This window comes from Homarus americanus, unplaced genomic scaffold (assembly GCF_018991925.1).
Source record: "Homarus americanus isolate GMGI-L3 unplaced genomic scaffold, GMGI_Hamer_2.0 scaffold39155, whole genome shotgun sequence".
Lineage (NCBI taxonomy): Eukaryota > Metazoa > Arthropoda > Malacostraca > Decapoda > Nephropidae > Homarus > Homarus americanus.
In genome coordinates this window covers 21,178,599-21,201,127 of record NW_024737042.1, presented here as the reverse complement: position 1 = coordinate 21,201,127, position 22,529 = coordinate 21,178,599, and the positions used below count along the sequence as shown (strand labels likewise).

At 40.9% G+C, this 22,529-nt stretch overlaps 1 protein-coding gene across 1 annotated transcript in view; it reads left to right on the top strand.

The window, feature by feature from the left end:
- LOC121872546 (endoglucanase 15-like) overlaps positions 1-22,529 on the top strand; it is a 62,049-nt gene that overhangs the window by 37,227 nt on the left and 2,293 nt on the right. The window contains exons 10-14 of the mRNA XM_042375330.1: positions 6,302-6,420; positions 10,430-10,598; positions 15,147-15,311; positions 15,556-15,704; positions 21,024-21,127. Coding sequence (XP_042231264.1) covers positions 6,302-6,420; positions 10,430-10,598; positions 15,147-15,311; positions 15,556-15,704; positions 21,024-21,127 — 706 coding nt within the window. The remainder of the gene's footprint in view (positions 1-6,301; positions 6,421-10,429; positions 10,599-15,146; positions 15,312-15,555; positions 15,705-21,023; positions 21,128-22,529) is intronic.

Genomic DNA, 22,529 nt, shown 5'->3' with positions numbered 1-22,529 from the left:
AATTCATCTCAGTCAGTAAATGGCTACAACATTGTGTTTCGTAGTGCAAAACATTGATCAAATGAACTCATAGAAAAAGTGACTAATCTTTAAAAAAAACATTCTTTGTAGTACATGTTAACAAAAATCAGAGAATTAAATACTTCAAAATACAAAAAAAAAATGCTCCTATTTCACATGTTCGGGTGTTATATCTTTTTATTGTACATCAACAACATCAACAACATCAGTACATTTGTTGGGTCCAGCATGGCTCAAGTCCTCCATCCAGCTGGTATCTGAAAATAAGGAATGCCGGCAGCACAACAGTGGTAGTCGATTGGTCCTTCTGATTATCCACCTTTTCATTGTCGACTTTCTTCTGATGTCAGCACAGGACGTCTTCTGTCTTCACATAGCACGTTTTTCTTTCTTCAATACCGCACTTTGTAGGTCGTGTCACCACATCTGACTTCTTCTCACTTCCTCCTGGTTTCTATAATATTCCAGATGATTTTTCTGTTCACCTGCGCTTCCTCTACGTGTAGAGCATTTCCATATTCCAGATGAATTTTTCTGTTCATCTGCGTTTCTTTATACTTTCATATTCCAGACGATTTTTCTGTTCATCTGCGTTTCTTTATACATCTTCGTTTTCCGTCATATTCCAGATGAATTTTTCTGCTCCATCTGTATTTCTTCTCTGCAACATCATCATTTTCAACATATTCCAGACGATTTTCTGTTCATCTGCCGTCGGCCCCCTCCGGCCGGGATGAAAGCCGGTCCACTGCTTGGGCTGTCGTCTCCTTAGATGACTGTAAGGCAGGTTCCGCGGACCAGGGCTCGCCCTCCGTACGTGAGTGTCGGCGAGACCAAAGACCGTCCTGTCTTACACCTTCCACAGTGGTGAATCCCTCCCTGGCTGGGCTCACCAGGGTTCGTTGTGTGGCGCTGCATTCCACACTCCTTAATTTCCTAGAGTAGAAAAATATAAAATCTTCTTAATCCTAGACCAGGGAGGACTTGAAAGAAGTGGGGTGGTGTGTGGCGGGTGTGGTGCTGCATTCATCACGCTGCATCTTCTCTTCTTATATGTGCTGTGGTCGGATTCCGGCTAGCCATGGGGCGGTACTGTGTGTGATATTTGCCAGAGAAACAATCCTAAAGGGATGATGGATTAGTTGGAAGTGCATTCGCAAAAAAAAATTACTCTATACGTTACGTCAATGTTTGGTAACTATTATTTCCGTCACGACAATTTTCTCATCAGGCTGGGTCGGGGAGTTAAGCTCTGCGCACTACACTTAATATCATTTATCACTACGCGTCAAAGAGTACATCACAAATCATAACAGCATAAAAATCCACTGAGTGAAGCTCTGCATTCATCGCAATATTACTTTATATTAACCATCATCATCAACATATAGCTTACGGGACAAAAGACGGGGGATTAGTGAGGTCTTACGCGGCGAGGCGGGTGATAAGGACGGAGGCAAGGCGGGACGCGGCTGGCCAGGCCGAGGCGTGGTTGATCGGGCCAGGCCGGGGCTTGGCGGGGCGGGGCACGGAACGGTGGGGCGGGGCGAGGCACGGAACGGTGGGGCGGGGCAGGGCGGGGCAGGGATGGGAGGAAGGGTGAGGTGAGGATTAGGACAGGGAGGAGGATGTAGGTTAAAAGACATGTTAAGTTATAACAGTTAGTACAGACACCGCTTCTATCACTAAAACACAATGGGTACATTTAACACTGACCGACAATTAAAATGCACTTGGGATACTGAGAACTTCACAGAACGTGGGGGACACTGAGAAATTATATTAAGCACTGAACATATCCTGGGAGTGTTTTGCTAGTAACAATTCGCGTATACCACAACGAGAGACATTGACTTGAGCTGTAAAGATGACGCACTAGGACACTTTTCACGCTACGACGCTACGACACAGGAATTACTTATTACACCATTGTAGACAATACTTAGACTGAATCAAATGAAGGATGAGACGAGCCAGGTGTTATGGCTAACCGAGGGCAGGCGTGAGTTTACATTAAGTTCGCTGCCACCATTGTAAAGTTACAAAATATTCACATGAAGAATATTTATATATATAGGTAGAATATTTAGTAAGAGAGTAAAAGAGAGGAAGATTTTGGTAGCGTGGCCGTGATAGTTATTTACACTTATCGTATCTGTTATGTCAATACACATCTATTGCGTCTTAAGGGCGACTTCTCAAACACCGCTTCGTTACAACTCTTTATTAATTACGAACATGACATGGACACATTAATAACACCTTCTATTGAAGTTACTAGGACATTATTTACGTTACTAGGACATCATATTACGTTACTAGACACTCTGATTCTCGGACACGAACATGAAATGAATACACTTCCCACGTAAGTAACTCATCCCATGGAAAGCTCTGACAAACACTCACGTGACCTAGGGGAGGCCTAGCAGGTGGTCCTGGGTTGTCTCTATGGGAGACTGCTTAGCTGGGCGCCGGAGGGAAGTCTCGGTCCTGACCGGAGGCGACTGGAGGCGACCGGAGGCGGCTTGCCTCCGGCCCCTGACTTCTCTCGAGCAGGACTCGGGACGTGGTAGCTGGCCCTTCTTCGTTACAAGACACACTCTCTCTCTGCCTCTCTCTGGCTCTGTCTCTGGCTCTGTCTCCCGGGTATCTCTGTGAGGGAGGACTAGGACGTCCTATATATTGGGAGGCGAGCCGTCAGGTTGAGGGGGGGCGCGGCGAAGGGTCTCCTTACATTGACCTAGCCAATGTGAGGTCAGGTCTGGTCTTTTTCAGATGTAGGTTATTGTGTATTTTCGGAGAGAGTCGGCCGGTGCCTTCTTACATGTTTGTTGTGGTGCCGTGTCACATGGGAGGGGAGCCTGGCTGATTTATAACCCTTGGTCAACCGTGAGAGTTACCCTGCACTTGACCTCCCTAATGTCGGGTCAAGTCTGGACTTCTTTCTGCGGTGTAGGATAATGTGTATATTGGGAGAGAGTCGGCTGGTGCCTTCTTACATGTTTGTTGGCCGTGTGACATGGGAAGGGGAGCCTGGCTGATTTATAACCCTTGGTCAGCCGCAAGAGATACCCTACACTTTTGACCTCCCTAATGTCGGGTCGAGTCTGGACTGTCTCTGAGATGCAAGCTGCGGTCTGACAACCCATCACTACATAATCATGGTCGTGGTTGTTATAATCATGGTCGTGGTTGTTATAATCATAGTCGTGGTTTTGATCATAGCCGTGGTTGTTACAATCATAGTCGTAGTTGTTATAATCATGATCGTGAGTGTTATAATCATGGTCGTGGTTGTTATAATCATATTCGTTGTTGTTATAATCATGGTCGTGGTTGTTATAATCACGGTCGTGGTTGTTATAATCATAGTCGCGTTTGTTATAATCATAGTCGTGGTTGTTATAATCATGGTCGTGGTTGTTATAATCATGGTCGTGGTTGTTATATTCATGGTCGCGTTTGTTATAATCATAGTCGTGGTTGTTATAATCATGGTCGTGGTTGTGATAATCATAGTTGTGGTTGTTATATTCATGGTCGTGCTTGTTATGTTCATGGACGTGTTTGTTATAATCATGGTCTTGGTTGCTATAATCATAGTCGTGGTTGTTATATTCATCATCGTGATTGTTGTAATCATAGTCGTGGTTGTTATGATCATGGTCGTGGTTGTTATAATCATAGTCGTGGTTGTTATATTCATGGTCGTGGTTGCTATAATCATAGTCGTGGTTGTTATAATCATGGTCGTGGTTGTTATAATCATAGTCGTGGTTGTTATAAGTATGGTAGTGGTTGTTATAATCATGGTCCTGGTTGTTATAATCATGGTTCTGGTTGTTATAATCATGGTCCTGGTTGTTATAATCATGGTCGTGGTTGTTATAATCATGGTCATGGTCGTGATACTTGCAGTATATAATATACTATAAGAAGGAATAGAATAAAGGTTAGAATAATTAGTTAAAGAAATATTCGCCATAAGGAGAGGTTAAAATCATAAAAAAAATTATTATGAATCACCGATGATCATTCTGAGATAATATATATTATGAAGAGAAGTGACCTTAATTCTGGTTAGATTAGTGACCATCTGCTTAAGTCATCATCTGTGTTAAGTCATCATAGTCATCATGTAGTTTGTAAGTCTTAAGCCCATCTCACATGACTGACCGACCATCGATGTTCTTTCCGCACGAGGGTGTTAGTTTTCAATGCGTCTTATTATTTATGCTGGTGGATGTAAGACCTCCTACCCTCACTGACGCAGCTATGGTCAATTTGGTGTTATTCTTGTTTATAAATGCCTTCTAATCTGTCTCAAGTCTATCCGTCCTCTCTGTTGCCATCCCAACTCCCTGCTCGTCTGCGTGGTGTTTGAATGTAAGCCCATCTATACTCTTTGTGTCATCAAATCTGTCTGTCTTATCCATTGTTGGCGCGTGTCTGCCTGTTTGTCTAATGTGAACCAGTCAGTCAACTGTCTGTCTGTCATGTTAGTTGCCATATTGTCTATTTGTGCATGTATGAATCTGTCTATTTTTGTCAACCTCCTGTCTGTTTCACTGTCTATATTCACCCTGTGTCTATTGTAGTCATCTTCTCCATGCATTCCTGTTATTATATTTTTATCTCTTCTCTTTTTCATTGTACAGTCACCCACAGGACTAAGTATACACTGTAGCTGTAAGGTCGTCTGGTAACGTTGAAACTGCGCATCCAGACGCATGATGAAACTCAGCTCCCCCCACCTGTTATCTCTAACTATTTTCTGTTTTCCCTTCTTTATTCTTCTATTTACTCATCTTCCGTCCTTTACTAATCCAAACAACAGTAAAAAAAAGTGGGCTAAGAAAAAAATTGGGGGGAGGAGGAGGAAGCCTTACGATAACTGCAATCGTGGGCTGACAGTGTACAACGAATGAGGGAGCGCCAAGTCCGTAAACTTGCATTGTTTTCCATCGTAAATATAATTGTTAACTAATGCCTTTCTAAAGAAACCTTCGACATTGGACCAGGTTTGTTCCACTATGAATTTTTAGCGATTTTTCCACCAAGTTTGATGAAAAACGGTTGTGCCGTTTCGCCTCCCAGAACAGACACACACACAGACACACGGCTATTCCTGTAGTATATGAGATAATCATGGTCGGGGTTGTTATAATCATGGTCGTGGTTGTTATAATCATAGTCGTGGTTGTTATAATCATGGTCGTGGTTGTTATAATCATGATCGTGGTTGTTATAATCTTGGCCGTAGTTGTTATAACCATGGTCGTGGTTGCTATAATCATGGTCATGGTTGTTATAATCATAGTCGTAGTTGTTATAATCATGGTCGTTGGTGTTATAATAATGGTCGTGGTTGTTATAATCATAGCCGTGGTTGTTATAATCATAGTCTCGGTTGTTATAATCATAGTCGTGGTTGTTATATTCATGGTCGTGGTTGTTATAATCATGGTCTTGGTTGTTATAATCATGGTCGTGGTTGTTATAATCATGGTCTTGGTTGTTATTATCATGGTCGTGGTTGTTATAATCATGGTCTTGGTTGTTATTATCATGGTCGTGGTTATGATCATAGTCGTAGGTGTTATAATCATAGTCAGGGTTGTTATAATCATGGTCGTGGTTGTTATAATCAAGCATATATATATATATGCTGATAACCACAAGGAAAGAAGAAAACACGAAGTTCCCAAGCGCTTTCGTGTAATTCACATCTTCAGGGGTGAGTACAGACTAGAGAGAGAAATACAAACCAAGGTGTATATATACAGAGGAGGGTGAGACCAGGTCCACAATGGTCAGGTATTAGGTAATGACCCTACTAATCTTTAAATAGCACACAACGGTTGGTGGTCAGGTCACATGGTCAGGTGACCTGGCCTTCTCACCTGGTTACAAATCTTCTTAATTGCAAAATTGTCCAGCTTGTACATGCCGTTACTCAAATTCATGTTGAATGCTTCTGTATGTTTAATAAGACTAGATTCTATGATGTTCCTACTATCAATTGAATTACATGGTAATATTGAGGAGGCATTATCCCAGTCAATGCAATGCTTGTTATCCCTCAAATGAACAAACAGAGCATTGGACTCCTGGCCTGTCCTAACACTGTATTTGTGTTGTTTAATTCTAGTTGCAAGATCTTTTCCTGTCTGGCCTAAGTAGAACATATTACATTCCTTGCATGTTTTACTTAGGCCAGATAAACTCTTTTATTACACAGTCACTCATTCTTAATCCCTTTATGTTACCTCCCCAGAGAGACCATACAGCTTATGCTGCAAATCTTCTGGACGTGGGTATGCAACTCTACTACTTAGCCAACACTTACCGTCAGAGCTACGACATCTCTATCCCGGATGCTAAAAATACCTACCCGTATGTGCTGTGTTTTACTGTGAATATTTCACGTTATAAATTATGTAGGTGAATTGTATTACAGCTCAGCTTGGTATTGCTCAAGTTACATACAGATTGGGAACATTGCAGTTTAAGTTTAGTTCTGTGGGAAGTGTTACAATGTGTGGTGCATAAGAAAAACTGTTTAATGTTGTTCCTAGTTTTCATGAAAAATGTGAAACGTAATTGAGGATATGTTGGGAAGAGGAAAAATGGTTCACAGTGAAAGTAGGACTACGTCAAAGATGTGTATTGGCATCATCGTGTTTTTTTATTCTCATGAGTGCATAAATTAGAGATAATACTGCAAATGATGGAGGAAGGTACAGTAAAAATTTAATTATTTTACGGGGTTTCCTTGAATGCATCACAGTACGGTGGAGCCATTCGACACATGCATGTGTGGATTCCATAAATAGTTGGCAAACCTGTGGAACCTAGAAGAGGGGTCTTCAGTGACACCATTCACTGTGGTGAGAAGTCAGATTTCATTATACTTGGCCAGTGCTAGGAAGATACTTTAGTCTCTCACTACAAGCTTAGGAAATAATTATTCGGCTTGAAAATGAGAAGAGAATCAGACAGTTTTTGCAGACAACACAATCTAGATGGCGATTTTTTGTTTAACAAATGCTGGTGAATGGGTTTGAAAGTGTATGAACTAGGCGAGACTTGGTGGTAAATACTAACGAAAGTAAATGTAAGCTTAAATGGAGACAGATATTTTTTGCTTAAGGACACTAAGCTCGATATCAACGACTCCGTGTTCGTTTCAGCCTATATTCCACAGTGTATTATCACATAACTGGACACTTATATAGTTAAACTTAAGTGAGCTTAGACACTTTACGGACTACTTTACAGCCCGTCATTAATGTATTGTTCAAACCCTCTATAATATGAAAGGTCTTCTTCATATCTTTCATTTTGTTACTCCCACAGTAACTCATCCATCATAACAGTTTCCCTCCTAGAAACACACTAATAGATTTTCAAATGTTAATCACAGAGATAACGTCTAGCAATTTATGAATCAAAGATGATGTATCTGATTAACAGTAATCTTTGCTCTATTACAGGACACAATATCAACTTTTGTAGTTAGTATCACCAATAGGTCAGTTACCCCGGGGTCACTACCATCAGCTGATCATTATCACTAGGATGTCAATTAGAGTGGTCCTTATTTTTCAATTTTGGAATTTTTTACCACAGACCTTGCTAAAAGTGTCCATTTAGGACAAAACATTGTGTGTAGAGTTATTTTTAAATATATTAATATTTAGAGGTTGCTCAAAGCTGTCAAAAATTAAGTAATCGATGTAGTCGATTACTTTGTAGCTGATTACGCCCACCACTAGTGCGTCGCATTTGGCACGATTGTGGTGAGTTTTTGCTGGTCGTGATTGATGATTGGGGAAATTAGAAACAGTTCTGCAGAGTATTCTCATTATTAATTTATATTAATAGTTCATTTCTTTATTCCTCAGGTAAAAATAGCTAATGCAGGAGTAAAAACACGAGAAAATGTGTATTTGATAAAGACATTATGTGATGACATTACAGGGGCAAAGTTACCTTCAAACAGGCAAGTGTTACAGTATTTTTTAATCCTGCATCGCATACAGAAAAAAACCATCAGAGTGGCGGCTGGGAAAGTCACAGACAAAGTTCTTTAATTTTGGACAAAAGCAAACATTCCCACACACCACAAACCAGATTGTGTGAATCAAGTGCACAAAATGTTTGACAAGTGGAGTAGTTTGAAAAAGAACTCTTCAAGAAAGACAGAAACTCAAAAGCAGAAAGAGAAAGAGTTCACTGATACATTTGAAGATCTCTTTGACATTGCACATGTGAATGCTTTGAATATGATGACAGTTCAGGAGGATAAGGATTTCTTAACAGCGCAACGAGAAAAAGGGCGTCGTGGGACAATGTCATCTCTTGACAAAGTATTCCTGAAAAGACAGAAACGACGAGAAAAAACTCTCAAGAAAGCAATGAAAAGGAAGTTGGCTGCAGACAGTGCAGAGGAAGAAGCCAAAAAATGCCAGGCCATCGTTGTCTTGGACAGCAGTAGTACGTCTTCTTCTGAGGAATCCAACCCAGTTCCTGGCCCATCAGCACTTCAAACTCCACCTACTGTCAAGAAGCGTGGGCGAAAAGAAGTTCTAACTCCAGAACTTTCTACAGCATTAGATCGGACCAAGTCCTCAGATAGAATGGCCATGCACATTGTCACCCAAACTGCTCAGAGTCTGGGCCATGATGTCAGTGAATTGATTCTGAATCGATCAAGCATGAGGAGGAAACGTCAGCATCATCGCAGTAGCAGGGCAGCTGAAATCCTTTCAAACTTCAAACCAGTCAGTTTTAATTGTTCACTGGGATGGTAAATTGATGCCTGATTTAACGGGGCATGGGGGCCATGTTGACAGACTCCCAGTTCTTGTCTCAGGCAATGGCACCTCCCAACTTCTTGCTGTTCCAAAACTTCCCTCTGGTACCGGTGATGAACAAGCAAAAGCTGTTGTGCAGGCTTTACAGCAATGGCACATTGCAGACATCGTGCATGGCATGTGCTTTGATACAACAAGCTCAAATACTGGTCACCACAAGGGTGTGTGTCAAAATTGAGCAGTTGCCGAGTCGTGATTTGCTATATTTTGCCTACCGCCACCATGTACTAGAACTTGTAGCTGGAGCTGCTTTTGAAGCTGTAATGGGGCACTCAGCTGCTCCTGACATACAGCTGTTCAGAAGATTCCAAGCCAAATGGGAACAAATTGAGAAGCAGAAGTTTGAAGACTCCTCCACCGACGATCTGGCAGAAGAATCGGTAAAGCTGTTAGGGACGATCTAACCAACTTCATTGAGAAGGCTCTATTGGAGACACAGCTTCGAGATGATTATCGAGAGCTGCTAGAGCTGGCCTCCATCTTCCTTGGCACATCACCTTCTCGGGGAGTACGATTTTCTGCTCCTGATGCAATGCACCAAGCACGATGGATGGCAAAGACCATTTATTCCTTCAAAGTGTGGTTATTCCGTTCACAGTTTAAGCTTACTCCAAAGGAGAACAGAGGACTAAGAGATTTGTGCATTTTCTTTGCCCGAATATATGTGAAGGCTTGGACAACTGCTCCACTTGCTGCAAAGGCACCAAAAGGAGATCTGATGTTGCTTAAAGCTGTACAAGACTACAGTACCATCAGCGATGTCATATCAAAGGCAACTTTCCACAAAATGATGAGACACCTCTGGTAATTGTCAGAAGAGTTGGTTGCATTGGCCTTCTTTGATGACGATGTTCTCCCAGCAGTGAAGGACCGCATGTTGGAAGCTATGAACATCGTTATTGAAGAAGAAAAGCATGTCAAACGGGTTACAATCAATCCAGACACACTCCAAGTGAAGAACCTTTGTGATTTCACGACAAAGAACACAAGGTCATTTTTCAAAAAGCTCAACTTGAATACAGATTTCCTGGCCCTCCTAGTAGAACAGTGGAAAGATGATCCTGGCTTCCAAAATGCAAAAGCCAGTGTACAAGCTTTGTCTGTGATCAATGATCATGCAGAAAGAGGAGTAGCCTTAGTCCAAGATTTCTCAGGCCGCATCACCAAGGACGAACAGTGAGACTGGTCCTCATGCGACCCCTGCCTTGAGCAGCTCATACCCACTTAGACTAAGTGGGGGGGGGGGGCAGGCTTGGGGGCTAGGAAATGATGTGTTATGAACATTAAGCATAGGCATAATATTGTTCAATTTCATTTGACTTGAGCAACCTTTAATTATTAAGATACTTAAAAAATATTTTACAGACAATGTTTCTACCCCAAATGAAAACATTTGCCAGGGTCTGTGACAAAAAATGGCAAATTTTGTTTTTTGCCCAGAAGTAAGGACCACCCTAATGTCAATATTACCAACAGATCAGTAACCACAGCACATGAATGAATCACTGTAACTGACTTCTCCTCAGCTCGGTTACGGGGTACGGTGACGAGCTTTGCTGGGCCGCGCTATGGTTGGCTCGAGCCACACGTGATCCCAGCTACATCACTAGCGCCCGAGACCATTGGGACGAGTTCAACTTCTTAAATGATAGTCATACCGAATTCTCCTGGGATGACAAGAGGCCAGGAATATATGTAAGTTATCTAGAAAAATAATAATAATACAATAAGTAAATTCGCTCATATACAATGTGTGTAATAATAATAATAATAATAATAATAATAATAATAATAATTAACGGTTTATTGAGATAAACATACCAGCCAGAAGGCTGAAAATATACAATAAACAGAGATGATAAGTTACATAAGGTGAAATTGAGGAGTGGGTCACTGATCCACAAAAGTTTTCAATATAAAAAGATACGGCAGCTGCAGATGTTTAGCACATCTACCAGGTGGTCCGGGCAGGTTCTTCAGCTCACAAAGCGTTTTAGATATCGTTATTGTTCCTCATGTGATGTAGTTAGGAATTCTTAAATCCTCACCTAGGTGGAGTAGGATGTCCTCATTTCTCTCCTGATGTAGTTTGGAGTCTTAATTGGCTTCTCATCCAGTGAAAGTGGTGGTGAGTGTACAGGGGGCCTTGGATGTTTGAGGTCCACTTCAGGTCGCCATTGACATCAGAAATTATCACTTTATATATATATATATATATATATATATATATATATATATATATATATATATATATATATATATATATATATATAAATCCACAAATATAAGCAACTGTTGCCTCTGAAGATGTCTGAATAAAGACGAAAGCTAAGTATTGTTTCCATATATCAAGATATATATATATATATATATATATATATATATATATATATATATATATATATATATATATATATATATATATATATATATATATATATATATATATATATGATATAAATCTAGGTAAGATAATATGTGCACTGAATTATTATTGGGATGATGTTGATAAATCTAGGTGGTGAAGATGAAATGGGGAAAGGGAAGGCCCGACAGACCAGGCTAGCAGCTGTCTCTTGGTTTAAAAGACCACGGCCTCCTTAGCGGAACAGTGTGGAGTGCATCCTCACTCCATGAGGACTAAAGATGTTGCGTGTGTGTGTGTGTGTGTGCGTGTTCGCACACAAGATGGTGAAATGCGACTAGTGTGGCAGCATTATGTCAGTGTTAAGTTGCAAGCACTGCTTGCTCCCTCTCGCTTTCAGCTACCGCCGCTAGCTAACCCTCGTGGCGAACAGGGAAGCAACTTGCATAAGTCTTCCCCTGCTAGTACACAACATCCTCACCATTAAGATTGCGGTGCCTCCTCGTGGCAACACACGGTAACTGGGTGCCTCGTGGGCCCAGGCTAGACAAGCAGAGGATCTCGGAGTAGCAGTGGGCCCCAGAGGGACGGCGCATAGGCCCACTGGCAAGTGGACACGTCCTGGCGCCTATCAACCATTGCCCCGCAGTCTTGCGAATTAACCTTGGTAGGTATAAGGCTACGTGTGTAAACCGCGAACGAAAAATCTGCGGTGGAACCCCGCACCAGGCAGACATGCTTACAGAGCTCCAGTAAGACCTCAAAGGCCGTATAGGCGGAAGAGGTGACCACCTTGGGAACCCAACGACTACATCGGCGGACGAAGGCAATGCCTGATGGACAGGCTATTAAGGAGGAACCCAAAAAACTGGGCTATCGTAAGTACATTGCAACTCTCCCTCTCCCCAGTCGTTGCAACACTTGCACCACTGTATCAGGAAAAGGGAGAGCCAAGGTGTGTGGTTGCAGTCTGCGCTCCAGCCTCTCCACATATTTAAACTCACGCACAGCCATCATCCAGTTCATCATACCTCTCATCATCATCAAAACCCTATACCCCCAAAAGTCCCATAGCGACGGACCAGTGGCAACGGGGACAGGCAGAGATGACTGCCGGGAGTCTCTAATCACAACTCTACACATGGGCACCATTGATAAGATGGTTGTTTATACACTGGGATTTAGGCAGCAGTGCAATCCAGTCCTGTCTGTGTAACTGAGCAGCCCTGTCGACAGGAGCCACTGTTAACCCCACGTGTGAAGGCGGCTAGAAAAGGTGCCCTAAGCATAGACTGCCTAAAAAAGACAATCTGACTGGACAATCGCACCCAGTAAGGTCATCCTTATGCTGCCGAGAACACGATCAAAATCACAGATCCAAGCAAAAATAAACTATACAAACCTCTTATGGTCGCTGCATGGAATGTCAGGAACTTTCTGGATACTGGCACAAATGAATGTCCTGAAAGAAGAACTGCTCTTGTGACAAAAGAGCAGGCTAGGTATAACATCAAAATAATAGCCGACCTCGATAGAATGCTAACCTCTATTCCCAGAGAAGACAAGGTTGTGTTCCTAGATGACTTCATTGCCAGAGTTGGCAGAGATGCTGACATTTGGCAGGGAAAAATAGGGGGAAATGGACTAGGTAAGTGTATTCCCAACGGCCTACTATTCCTCAGCAAGTGTGCTTCACACAACCTCACTATCAGCATACCTTTTTTAGGCAGGCCGACAAGTTCAAGAGTTCGTGGCAACACCCACGATCCAAACACTGGCATCTCATTGACTACATCATCGTCAGATAAAGAGATCGCCGAGATGTCTTCATCACCCGTGCCATGTGTGGATGAGAACACTGCGACACTGGTCATTGGCTAGGTCAGAGCCAAGCTCTCACTTCACGTCGCCCCAAAACGACGAAGGCAGCAAGCCTCCAGAAGAATTTTTGACACTAAGCGTCTGGAGTATCCAGCGGTAGCACATGCTTACAGAGAGCACCTCGAACATGGGCTGAGAAACAAACCAACAGCAAACAACGCAAATCCCAGTGCTGAGTGGGTTATTTTCGACACTATCAGAATATTATGACAAAAACCTGCAGAGAGACCCTCGTCCAGATCGAAAGAGTACACCAGGACTGGTTTCATGAAAATGAACCGGCACTCAATGTACTCATCGATGATAAATGTGCTGCTTTAACTGACTGACAGAACAATCCTCAATCTCAAACCAAAGCAGACACCTTCCGCAAGAAGAAAGCGGTGGCCCAGCGGGAACTTCGCAATCAAAAGAATGACTGGTTTAAAAATAAAGTATGTGAAACACAAAATATGCAGATCAGCATAAGATGCGCGTATTCTTCATTTCCACTAAAACATTTTATGGGCCAATCACTCGTGGCACAGCCCCATCCGCTCATCCGACGGTAACTTCATAATTGAAGATGATGAAGGCCTCTTTCAGTGCTGGAAAGAGCACTACCATTCATTGCTCAACCGGAACACCGATGTGGATGTCCTGACTCCCCAGCAGGTTCCTCATCATCCAGAGCTGACCCACCTCAGCTATCCTCCATCCCTGGATGAGGTAGCTACTGCCATCAAACATGAAACCTAGCAAAGCCTCAGGGCCTGATGAAATCCCAGCCTAGGTGTATAAAGCAGGAGGACCTTTCCTTACCAGCCGTCTCCACTCTCTCCTGGAGAATATATGGGAAAAGGAAGAAATTCCCCAAGCTCTTAAAGACGCCTCTATCGTCAATATTTATAAGAACAAGGGAGACCGGTCGGACTGTGGCAACTACAGCGAGATCTCGTTGCTGTCTGTACTTGGCTAGATTATCGCCCGAGTCCTCTTAAACAGACTTATTTCTGAGGCGGAAAATTTCCTCCCAGTCAATGTGGCTTTAGACCATCACGTGACACCATAGACATGATTTTTGCTGCTCGCAAAGATACAGGAAAAATGCTGAGAAAAGCGTCGTGACCTGCACATGGGCTTCATCGACCTAACCAAGGCCTTCGACTCGGTCAACAGGGAAGCCTTCTGGTAGAACCTCAGCCGTTTTGGCTGCCTACCAAAATTCATCGCCATTGTGAGGCAACTCCACGATGGCATGAACGGCAGTGTCCTTCACAATAGCACCCAGTCTGAGTTCTTCCCCATCCTTACTCATGCTTGTGTCAATTTAGCGGATGGGTGGACATCGTGGGTTCGAGTCTTGGCGGGTGAGTTTGTTGATTATATGTTGAAGTCCGCTTGTTATATGGACTAATGAAATATATATGGAAACTCGTGTTTCGAAGCCGGATTTGGTAAAATGCTACTCCGACCACTTAAGTGGCACAGGCAATCCCCATTTGGAGGTTCACGGTGCCATCAGCTCGATGAACAGGCTTTGTGTGAAATATAACAAAGTCTAAGATTGCTTTTAGTGTCTTTGTGGCACGGTTGATAGCATTCTCTGGTCACACACATATGATCGTGGTTTCGAGTCCTGGCGGGTGAGGTTGTTGATTATATGTTGAAGTCCGCGTGCTATATGGACTAATGAAATATATATATATATATATATATATATATATATATATATATATATATATATATATATATCAACAACCTCACCCGCCAGAACTCGAACCCTCGACCTTATATATAAACTCTAATTATGTTAAGATAAACATTATTTTAACTTTTTATAGGTTTAATATATTGCTATTATTTTCTTAACTATTAAAAAATGAGGTCATGTGTCCTCTTTGAGTGACTTTCGGACAAAGCTGCACAGCAGTAAATGTCACTAAGAGAACGTTCGACTGAGCGTTTAAAGCTTGTCCAATTGTTTGAAGCGAACTATCTTTTGTTTCACAAAACAGTCACTCTTCTGGTTGCTGGATAACTCCAACGTGTATTCTGACGCCCTCAAGAGTTATTTGGACTGGCTGAAGAACGAAGCACCGTACACCCCGGAGGGTCTTGTTTTCCTTGGCGACAAGGGTTCCAACGGTTACGCTGCCAACGCCGCCTTCATCTCCCTCTTTGTTAGTTCCTTCCTCAAAAAAAAAACTTAAATCACTGTTTTTTTAGTCTAAATATGAATGATAGACTTGTGAATATGCTCGTCACTTGTTAAGCTTCAAATGGAGAGATAAATTCTTTTAATTTATTTAGTCGATCAGAATTGAAATTGAATACCTTGCTTTGAAAGCCACTCTCTCGCTCTCAAAAAAAAATGTAAGTGAAGTCATTGTGACTGAATTTGATAACATATTTCATATCTTTCAGACGGCCAAGAATGGTATGGACACAGAAGCTAACCACAAGTGGGCAAGGGAACAGATCGGTCAACTGTTGGGCGACAACTCCCGTTACAGCAGGTCATTCGTGGTGGGCTACGGCAAGGACCCCCCTCAGAGGGTCCATCATCGTGGCAGGTAAAAAAAAAAAAAAAAATTATATATATATATATATATATATATATATATAGATGTATATATATATATTTATATATATACAATCAACACCTCAACCCGCCAGGATTCGAACCCACGGCCAACGAGCCCATGACTGTGACCAGGGAACGCTAACCGCTGGACCACCAGGATACTAAAAGCAGTCCTAGACTTTGTTATATTTCACACAAAGCCTGTTGAACGAGCTTATGGCACAGTGAACCTCTAATGGGGACTGCCCGTATCACGTAGGTGGTCAGAGTAACGTTTTACCAAATCCGGCTTCGAAACACGAGGATCCATATATATTTCATTAGCCCAATAAAGAACGCGGACTTCTACATACAATCAGCACCTCACCCCGCCAGGGTTCGAACCCACGGCCCATGAGCCCATGACAGTGACCGGGGAACGCTAACCGCTGGACCACCAGGATACTAAAAGCAATCCTAGACTTTGTTATATTTCACACAAATCCTGTTCAACGAGCTTATGGCACCATGAACCTCTAATGGGGACTACCCGTATCACGTAGGTGGTCAGAGTAACGTTTTACCAAATTTGGCTTCGAAACACGAGGATCCATATATATTTCATTAGCCCAATAAAGCACGCGGACTTCTACATACTGTACAATCAACACCTCAACCCGCCAGGATTCGAGCCCAGGCCCACAAGCCCATGACTGTGACCGGGGAACGCTAACCGCTGGACCACCAGGATACTAAAAGCAGTCCTAGAATTTGTTATATTTCACACAAAGCCTGTTCAACGAGCTTATGGCGCCGTGAACCTCTAATGTTTTCATAAAGCTGTTAACGAATTTTTTGCAATGCCTCTTCACTATCTGTGATAAAAGCAGTATCATCTGCATCATCAAGTGACCATCTAGCAATACTGAAATCTAATTTTCGGTTTCAATTTCATATTTTATCCCTGCTCCTGTTTTGAGCTTACGTAACTCCTATTTGATTTCGTCCATACCATTTCTTTTTAATTTCTGGGACGTGATCCCACAATCTGGCCCTGGATAGGTCCTGGCTCAAGTTATTGATTTATTTTCATTTTCCTGACTTAAAATATAATTTATTTGAATACTGACTATGTTTCTTACATTGTCCTGGGGTGATACACAAATATAATATAGAGATGCCAAAGATGTTGTTCAAACCACGTATTTGCAATTATCATATTAGTTTCCTTACGAAAATCAATTCACATTTCACCTCTCTCATTTCTCTTACCCAACCCGTGTGGTTCTACTGCTAGTGATACTTTTCCTTTCCCAACTTTTGCGTTACAATTACCCATTGTATTCAGACATTCTTTAAACTTTACGGTGTCTTTTGCATTCTTTAAATCTTCATTAAATTTTTCTAAGACTATCATTTTTTGGTGCATAAGCCTGTATTAAGACCATAAGAACACAAGAATGGAGGAAACTACAGCGGGCCTTTTTGACCCATAATAGGCAGCCCTGTTTTCACCCAACACTTTTCACTCGTACATCTGTCCAACCTATATTTGAAGCTACCCAGCGTGTTCGAGTTAATGATGATGTTTGGTAACTTGTTCCACCCATCCACTACTCTATTTTCAAACCAATGTTTACCTGTTTTGCATCTAAATCTAAATTTGTCTAATTTAAATCAATTGCTACGAGATCGTTCCTGATTCGATAAATTAAGTACCTTTGTTATTATCACCCTGACTTCCATTTATTCACCTTAATCATATCGCCCTTCACTCTACGTCTCCCGAGGGAGTGCAAATTCAATTGGTTTAATCTGTCTCTATATTCAAGGTTCCTAATGCCCTGTATTAGTCTTGTTATCCTCTTATGTATGCTTTCTAGGGATTCGACATCCATTCTGTAGTACGGTGACCAAAACTGAAGAGCATAATCCAAGTGAGGTACTACCGCCTGGGAAGATATTGGAAGCATAATGTGTCTAATGGTAGACCCTGCTGCCATATGGCACCACGAAAATTATGACCAAGTCTCAGGTTGCTGATCTGACTTTCTGCCTCATTTACACACAATTGCAGGGTCTCAATTGTTTCTCTTACTATTGACAACACAACATACATATATTGTTTCTCACTCTTGATCTTTTTTTTAATTTTTTTCATTTATGTATGGTTCTTTATTACTATTATTATTATTATTATTATTATTATTATTATTATTATTATTATTAATATTATTATTATTAATATTGTTATCATTATTATTGTATTATTTTTATTTTTGTATTTTTATTATAAATTTTACTTATCTGAATCATTACTATTATTATTATTATTATCATTACTATATTATTATTATTTCCTTTTTCGCCCCCCAGGCCCCGATGTGGGTCAGTGACCTGTGCCTGGGTAGGCTAATCCCCGTAAAAAAAAAAAAAAAAAAAGCTCAAGATATAGTTTTAGGATAACTTTGCTAGTTTTGTATCTAACACTCCTTTGCATGAATTCACGTACTTTGTTAACCTTGTTTTGAGCAAATACGCATTGTTGTCTTGATTTAAGATTCGCACAGATCATTTCCCTAATCTTTCTCACAGTCGGATTTCTCGATATGAATGTTGTTCATCTGATTTCTGGATTATCTGTTTACATCTACAAGGCTAAGTACCTTACATTTATCCATATTAAATTTCATCTGCCACTTTTCAGACCTCGAGAAAAATTTGTTTAGATCTTCCTGTAGTTTTGCCGAGTCCTCGTCAGATTTAATTACACGCCCTATTTTATTGCCGTCAGCAAACTAACTTATGTTGCTGTCTACCCCTACATCTATGTCGTTTATGTATATAATAAATTGTAATGGTCCAAGTACTGAACCTTGGGGTACTCCACTATACCCTTTCCACGTTAAGCTGGCCCCTAAGCCACGCCCCTCGTCTTTAGCTACAAATAGCTGATTGGTCCCCCTGAGCGTTTTACCTCCCCCCGGAATGCGCGCGTATGTAAGAGCGTAGTTATATCGACCTTTTATTCTAAATATTAATTTTTTTCTAACATCCTCTCTGAAGTGCTAATGCCTTGAAATCATTTGCATTTTTGGTAGTCAAGATATTTAACATTATTTTAGATAATAACAGGTCTGCTTATCAATTGTGAACACATTTAGTTTGAATTTTCTATGAACCAATCAGCTATTACTGTAGAAGAGGGGCGTGGCTTACGGGCCAAGTTAACATGGAAATACTATAGTGACCTCACCCCAATTGGATTTAGTGCCATTAATGTTGACTCTCCGTTTCCTGTCCTGTAACCACGCCCTAATCCAGTTCATAGCATCTCCGATTCCATGGGCCTCCACTTTATCAAATAGTAGTTCGTGGGGGACCCTGTCAAAGGCTTTGCTAAAGTCGTGGTAAACCACATCATAATCGTGTTCATCATCCACTCATTTCTAAATAGTTGAAAAGAATGATAATAGATTTGTCAGACATAAACACTCACTTATGAAGTCATCCTGGGAATCATTGATCAATTTGTGTTTCTCGAGGTGAATCCGAATTGAGTTTGAAACTATTGCTTCCAGTAATTTACCTACAAGTGGTGTTAAACTAATTGGAAGGTGGTTTGAAAATCGGTATCACATTTGCTATCCTCCAGGATTCTGGTATTACACTGGTTTTTAATGACTTATTAAACACGTTTGCTAAGGTTCTTCCTTACATTTCTTTAATACTCTGGCAAATATCTCGTCGGAACCTGGCAACTTATTTAGTATCAGTTTATCTTTTTCCTACTAACATCATTACTACTCGTTAATATCTCGCTTAACCTATTTTCTTCACTATCTCGGTCGATATTCGGTGCCTTGGGTATCATTTTTTATTTTCGATCGTGAAAAATGATAAAAAATAGCTGTTCAGATTATTGCTTATTTCTCCATCGTTATGAGTTAGTTCTCCGGTATCTGACTGCAATGGTCCAATATTGTCCCCAGTTATAGTTTGATACATTTGGAAGAATCCCTTTCGGTTTGACTTCCCTTCCCTTGTTACCTTCAGTTCATTTTACCTCTTTGTTTTTCTTATCTCTGTCTTAACCCTACTGGCTAATACTCCAATACTTTTTTAATAATTGCGAAGGTAAACTTCACCACGATTTATTCTCCTACCTATAGCCTTCCTTTGTCCAATAATATTCTTTAAATAAATATTTATCCATTTGGGGTCCTTGTTATTTGATCTGAGTTTTCTACCTTTGCGCATTAAGTAACTCATTTCGTGGTCAGGTCGCTCTCAATAGTCATATTTTCTGTGCTTATCATTGTCAGGTCACCATCTAAAGTGAGGTCACCCTCTATGGGTACATTGAGTGAGATCACGTTATTTACTTGACGTCAAATACTTCACTCCCAAACGTAGCACTCTTTCTCTCAGCTGCCTTTTCAACCTCTTAAAGTTTGCCCTTCTGAAATATGGGACTTACGGAATTTTCCTTGCGACTGACAATAAGTTCTACTTTGAATCTCACTTCTTTGTGGTCACAGTTAGCTAGTTTGTTTCTTACCTGGGCATTACTAATGAGGTTTTCTCTGTTTGACAGAACTAAATCTAGCACATTATTCCCCTGGGTGGGTTCGTTTATATGTTAACTTAGGAAACAGTCCTGAACCGTTTTCGGAAAATTCTCTGCTTCTGAGCTACCCGTAAGGTTGATCCAGTGTATTTGACAAAAGCTAAAGTCGCCTACTGTTCAGACTTTGCTATGTCTGAGAGCCCTGCATATTTTATCCCAAATAAGTTGCTTATCAACCCTAACGAGATTAGGAGGTCTACATATTGCTCCTATGATTATTTTTTCCTTACCATCGGGTAATTCTATCCAAGTTGTTTTTGTATTTAGTTCAGTTTTTATTTCATTATCGATATCACACTTCAAATTATCCCTGACATAAATTGCTACCCCGCCTCATTTTCTAATCCGCCTATCGGTATGGAATAATTGTAACTTTTAATTTGGTATTCGACAGGTAACTCACGTGAATCTATGTTTATCCATGTTATGGTGACTGCTGTTATATCGAATTTTCCGGTGCATACCAACGCCCTGATTTCCTACATTTTATTTTTCATACGTCTACTGTACTGTTTGCGTAGAAGATAGACATTTAAATTAGTCGTGATTTGACTCATTTGAGTCCTCTCTTTGTCGCATTTAGGTTTTAACTCCCTGCCTAATTTAGCTTTACCGCCATTCCTAACACTATTTCTCTGTAACCTCTCGCTTTGTTTACCCGTGACCTCTGCAGTCTAATCAATCCTTCTGTGTTCACAGGTTCCCCCCAGCAGTTAAAAGATCTCGACATCTTTTGAACTCCCCTCTCGAGAGAGCCAGCCAGGGTTACCACCCCATAATTGTAACCCCTCCCGAGCACAAAGGTCCCTTGCCGTAAAGTTGTCTCAGTTGTCAATGAATGGGACTGATATTGATTTGGAATATCTGTCAACACTGCCGTTGACACCAACTGCCCTCGACAGCCATTCATTGCTATGAATCTTTCTATGCAGGACACCACAGATGATAAGGCTCCTTCCCTTCATCCTAATACGTTCGATAGCTATCTTGAATTTCTCAAGGAGCTCCTCACTCCTTCACCAAGTCCATGGGTTAGCATAATACTTAACTAACAGAACTCTAACTGACACTGCCCAATATCCCATTACATTGCTACTCAACTTTTGGTTTACACGAAAACCAACACCTCTCGCATGCTTTTCACGTCCTGAAGATATGAAGTAAGAATATACACTTAATCCCAGAATGTCCCACTGTAATCTTTTCATTTCCTTGCAAACATTTGCATATTTTCTAATTTAATAGATTGTCCTTATATTCCATGTTCCAATCTTGATTTTTTGTTTGTTAATTTTTAAAATTTCCTTCGTGTTTACTGATCATGGCCTTGTTTTGCTTGGATAGCTCTCAGCGGCACACTGCCCGCAAGCACCTTAAGGTGACAATGATCCAACAGGAACGCCCGAAAACAGTTATTTTTGTCTCTCCATGGGTTTTCAAGAGCAAGAGGTGAAATTGATGAGAATGAATGCCCCAAACCTCTTCTCATCAGATGATTAATTAGAGGAATAGAAAAAGTTGGGAATTAACCATGGTGTGTAGAGGCCTATTGTGGTAGCTGTTTTGGTATCACATTAATTGTTTTAATTACGTTCAAGAACTTTTCAAGTGGCTGGGTTTGATGTAAACCCTTATAGCTGTTTCCCTGTTTATTGCAGAAGCAGCTATATACACAGATATATTCTGAGAAAATAAATTATGAATTTTCTCCAGGGAAGTGTTGTGAATAACACTTTGAGATAACACTTGAGTTACGTGTCTTACATTCCTGTCCAAGTGGTAATTATCAACTGGCCTCTCTGTCTCTTCAGAGGCGTGAGAGTGAGCCGGTTGTTTTGATTAATCAGCTGACTTGCACTCGACCTTTGAGAGAGTTACAAGCTAAGTGAATGTTGCCAACAACATGTTGACTCACTTCATGAATAACTTGGTGAATAAGTTGGTGTTTTTCTTTTGGGTGAATATTTATATAAAGCAAAAGTGCTATTACGCTCTCATACCTCACTCTGGTAAAGAACCAGCCAACAACTATTTTATAATAAATTTCCTTGTTTTCGATTGCTCAATTTACAATGATTTCCGTCTTGAATCACCAGCCGCTGATGACAGAATAGTGTGTGTATATATATATATATATATATATATATATATATATATATATATATATATATATATATATATATATATATATATATATATATATAT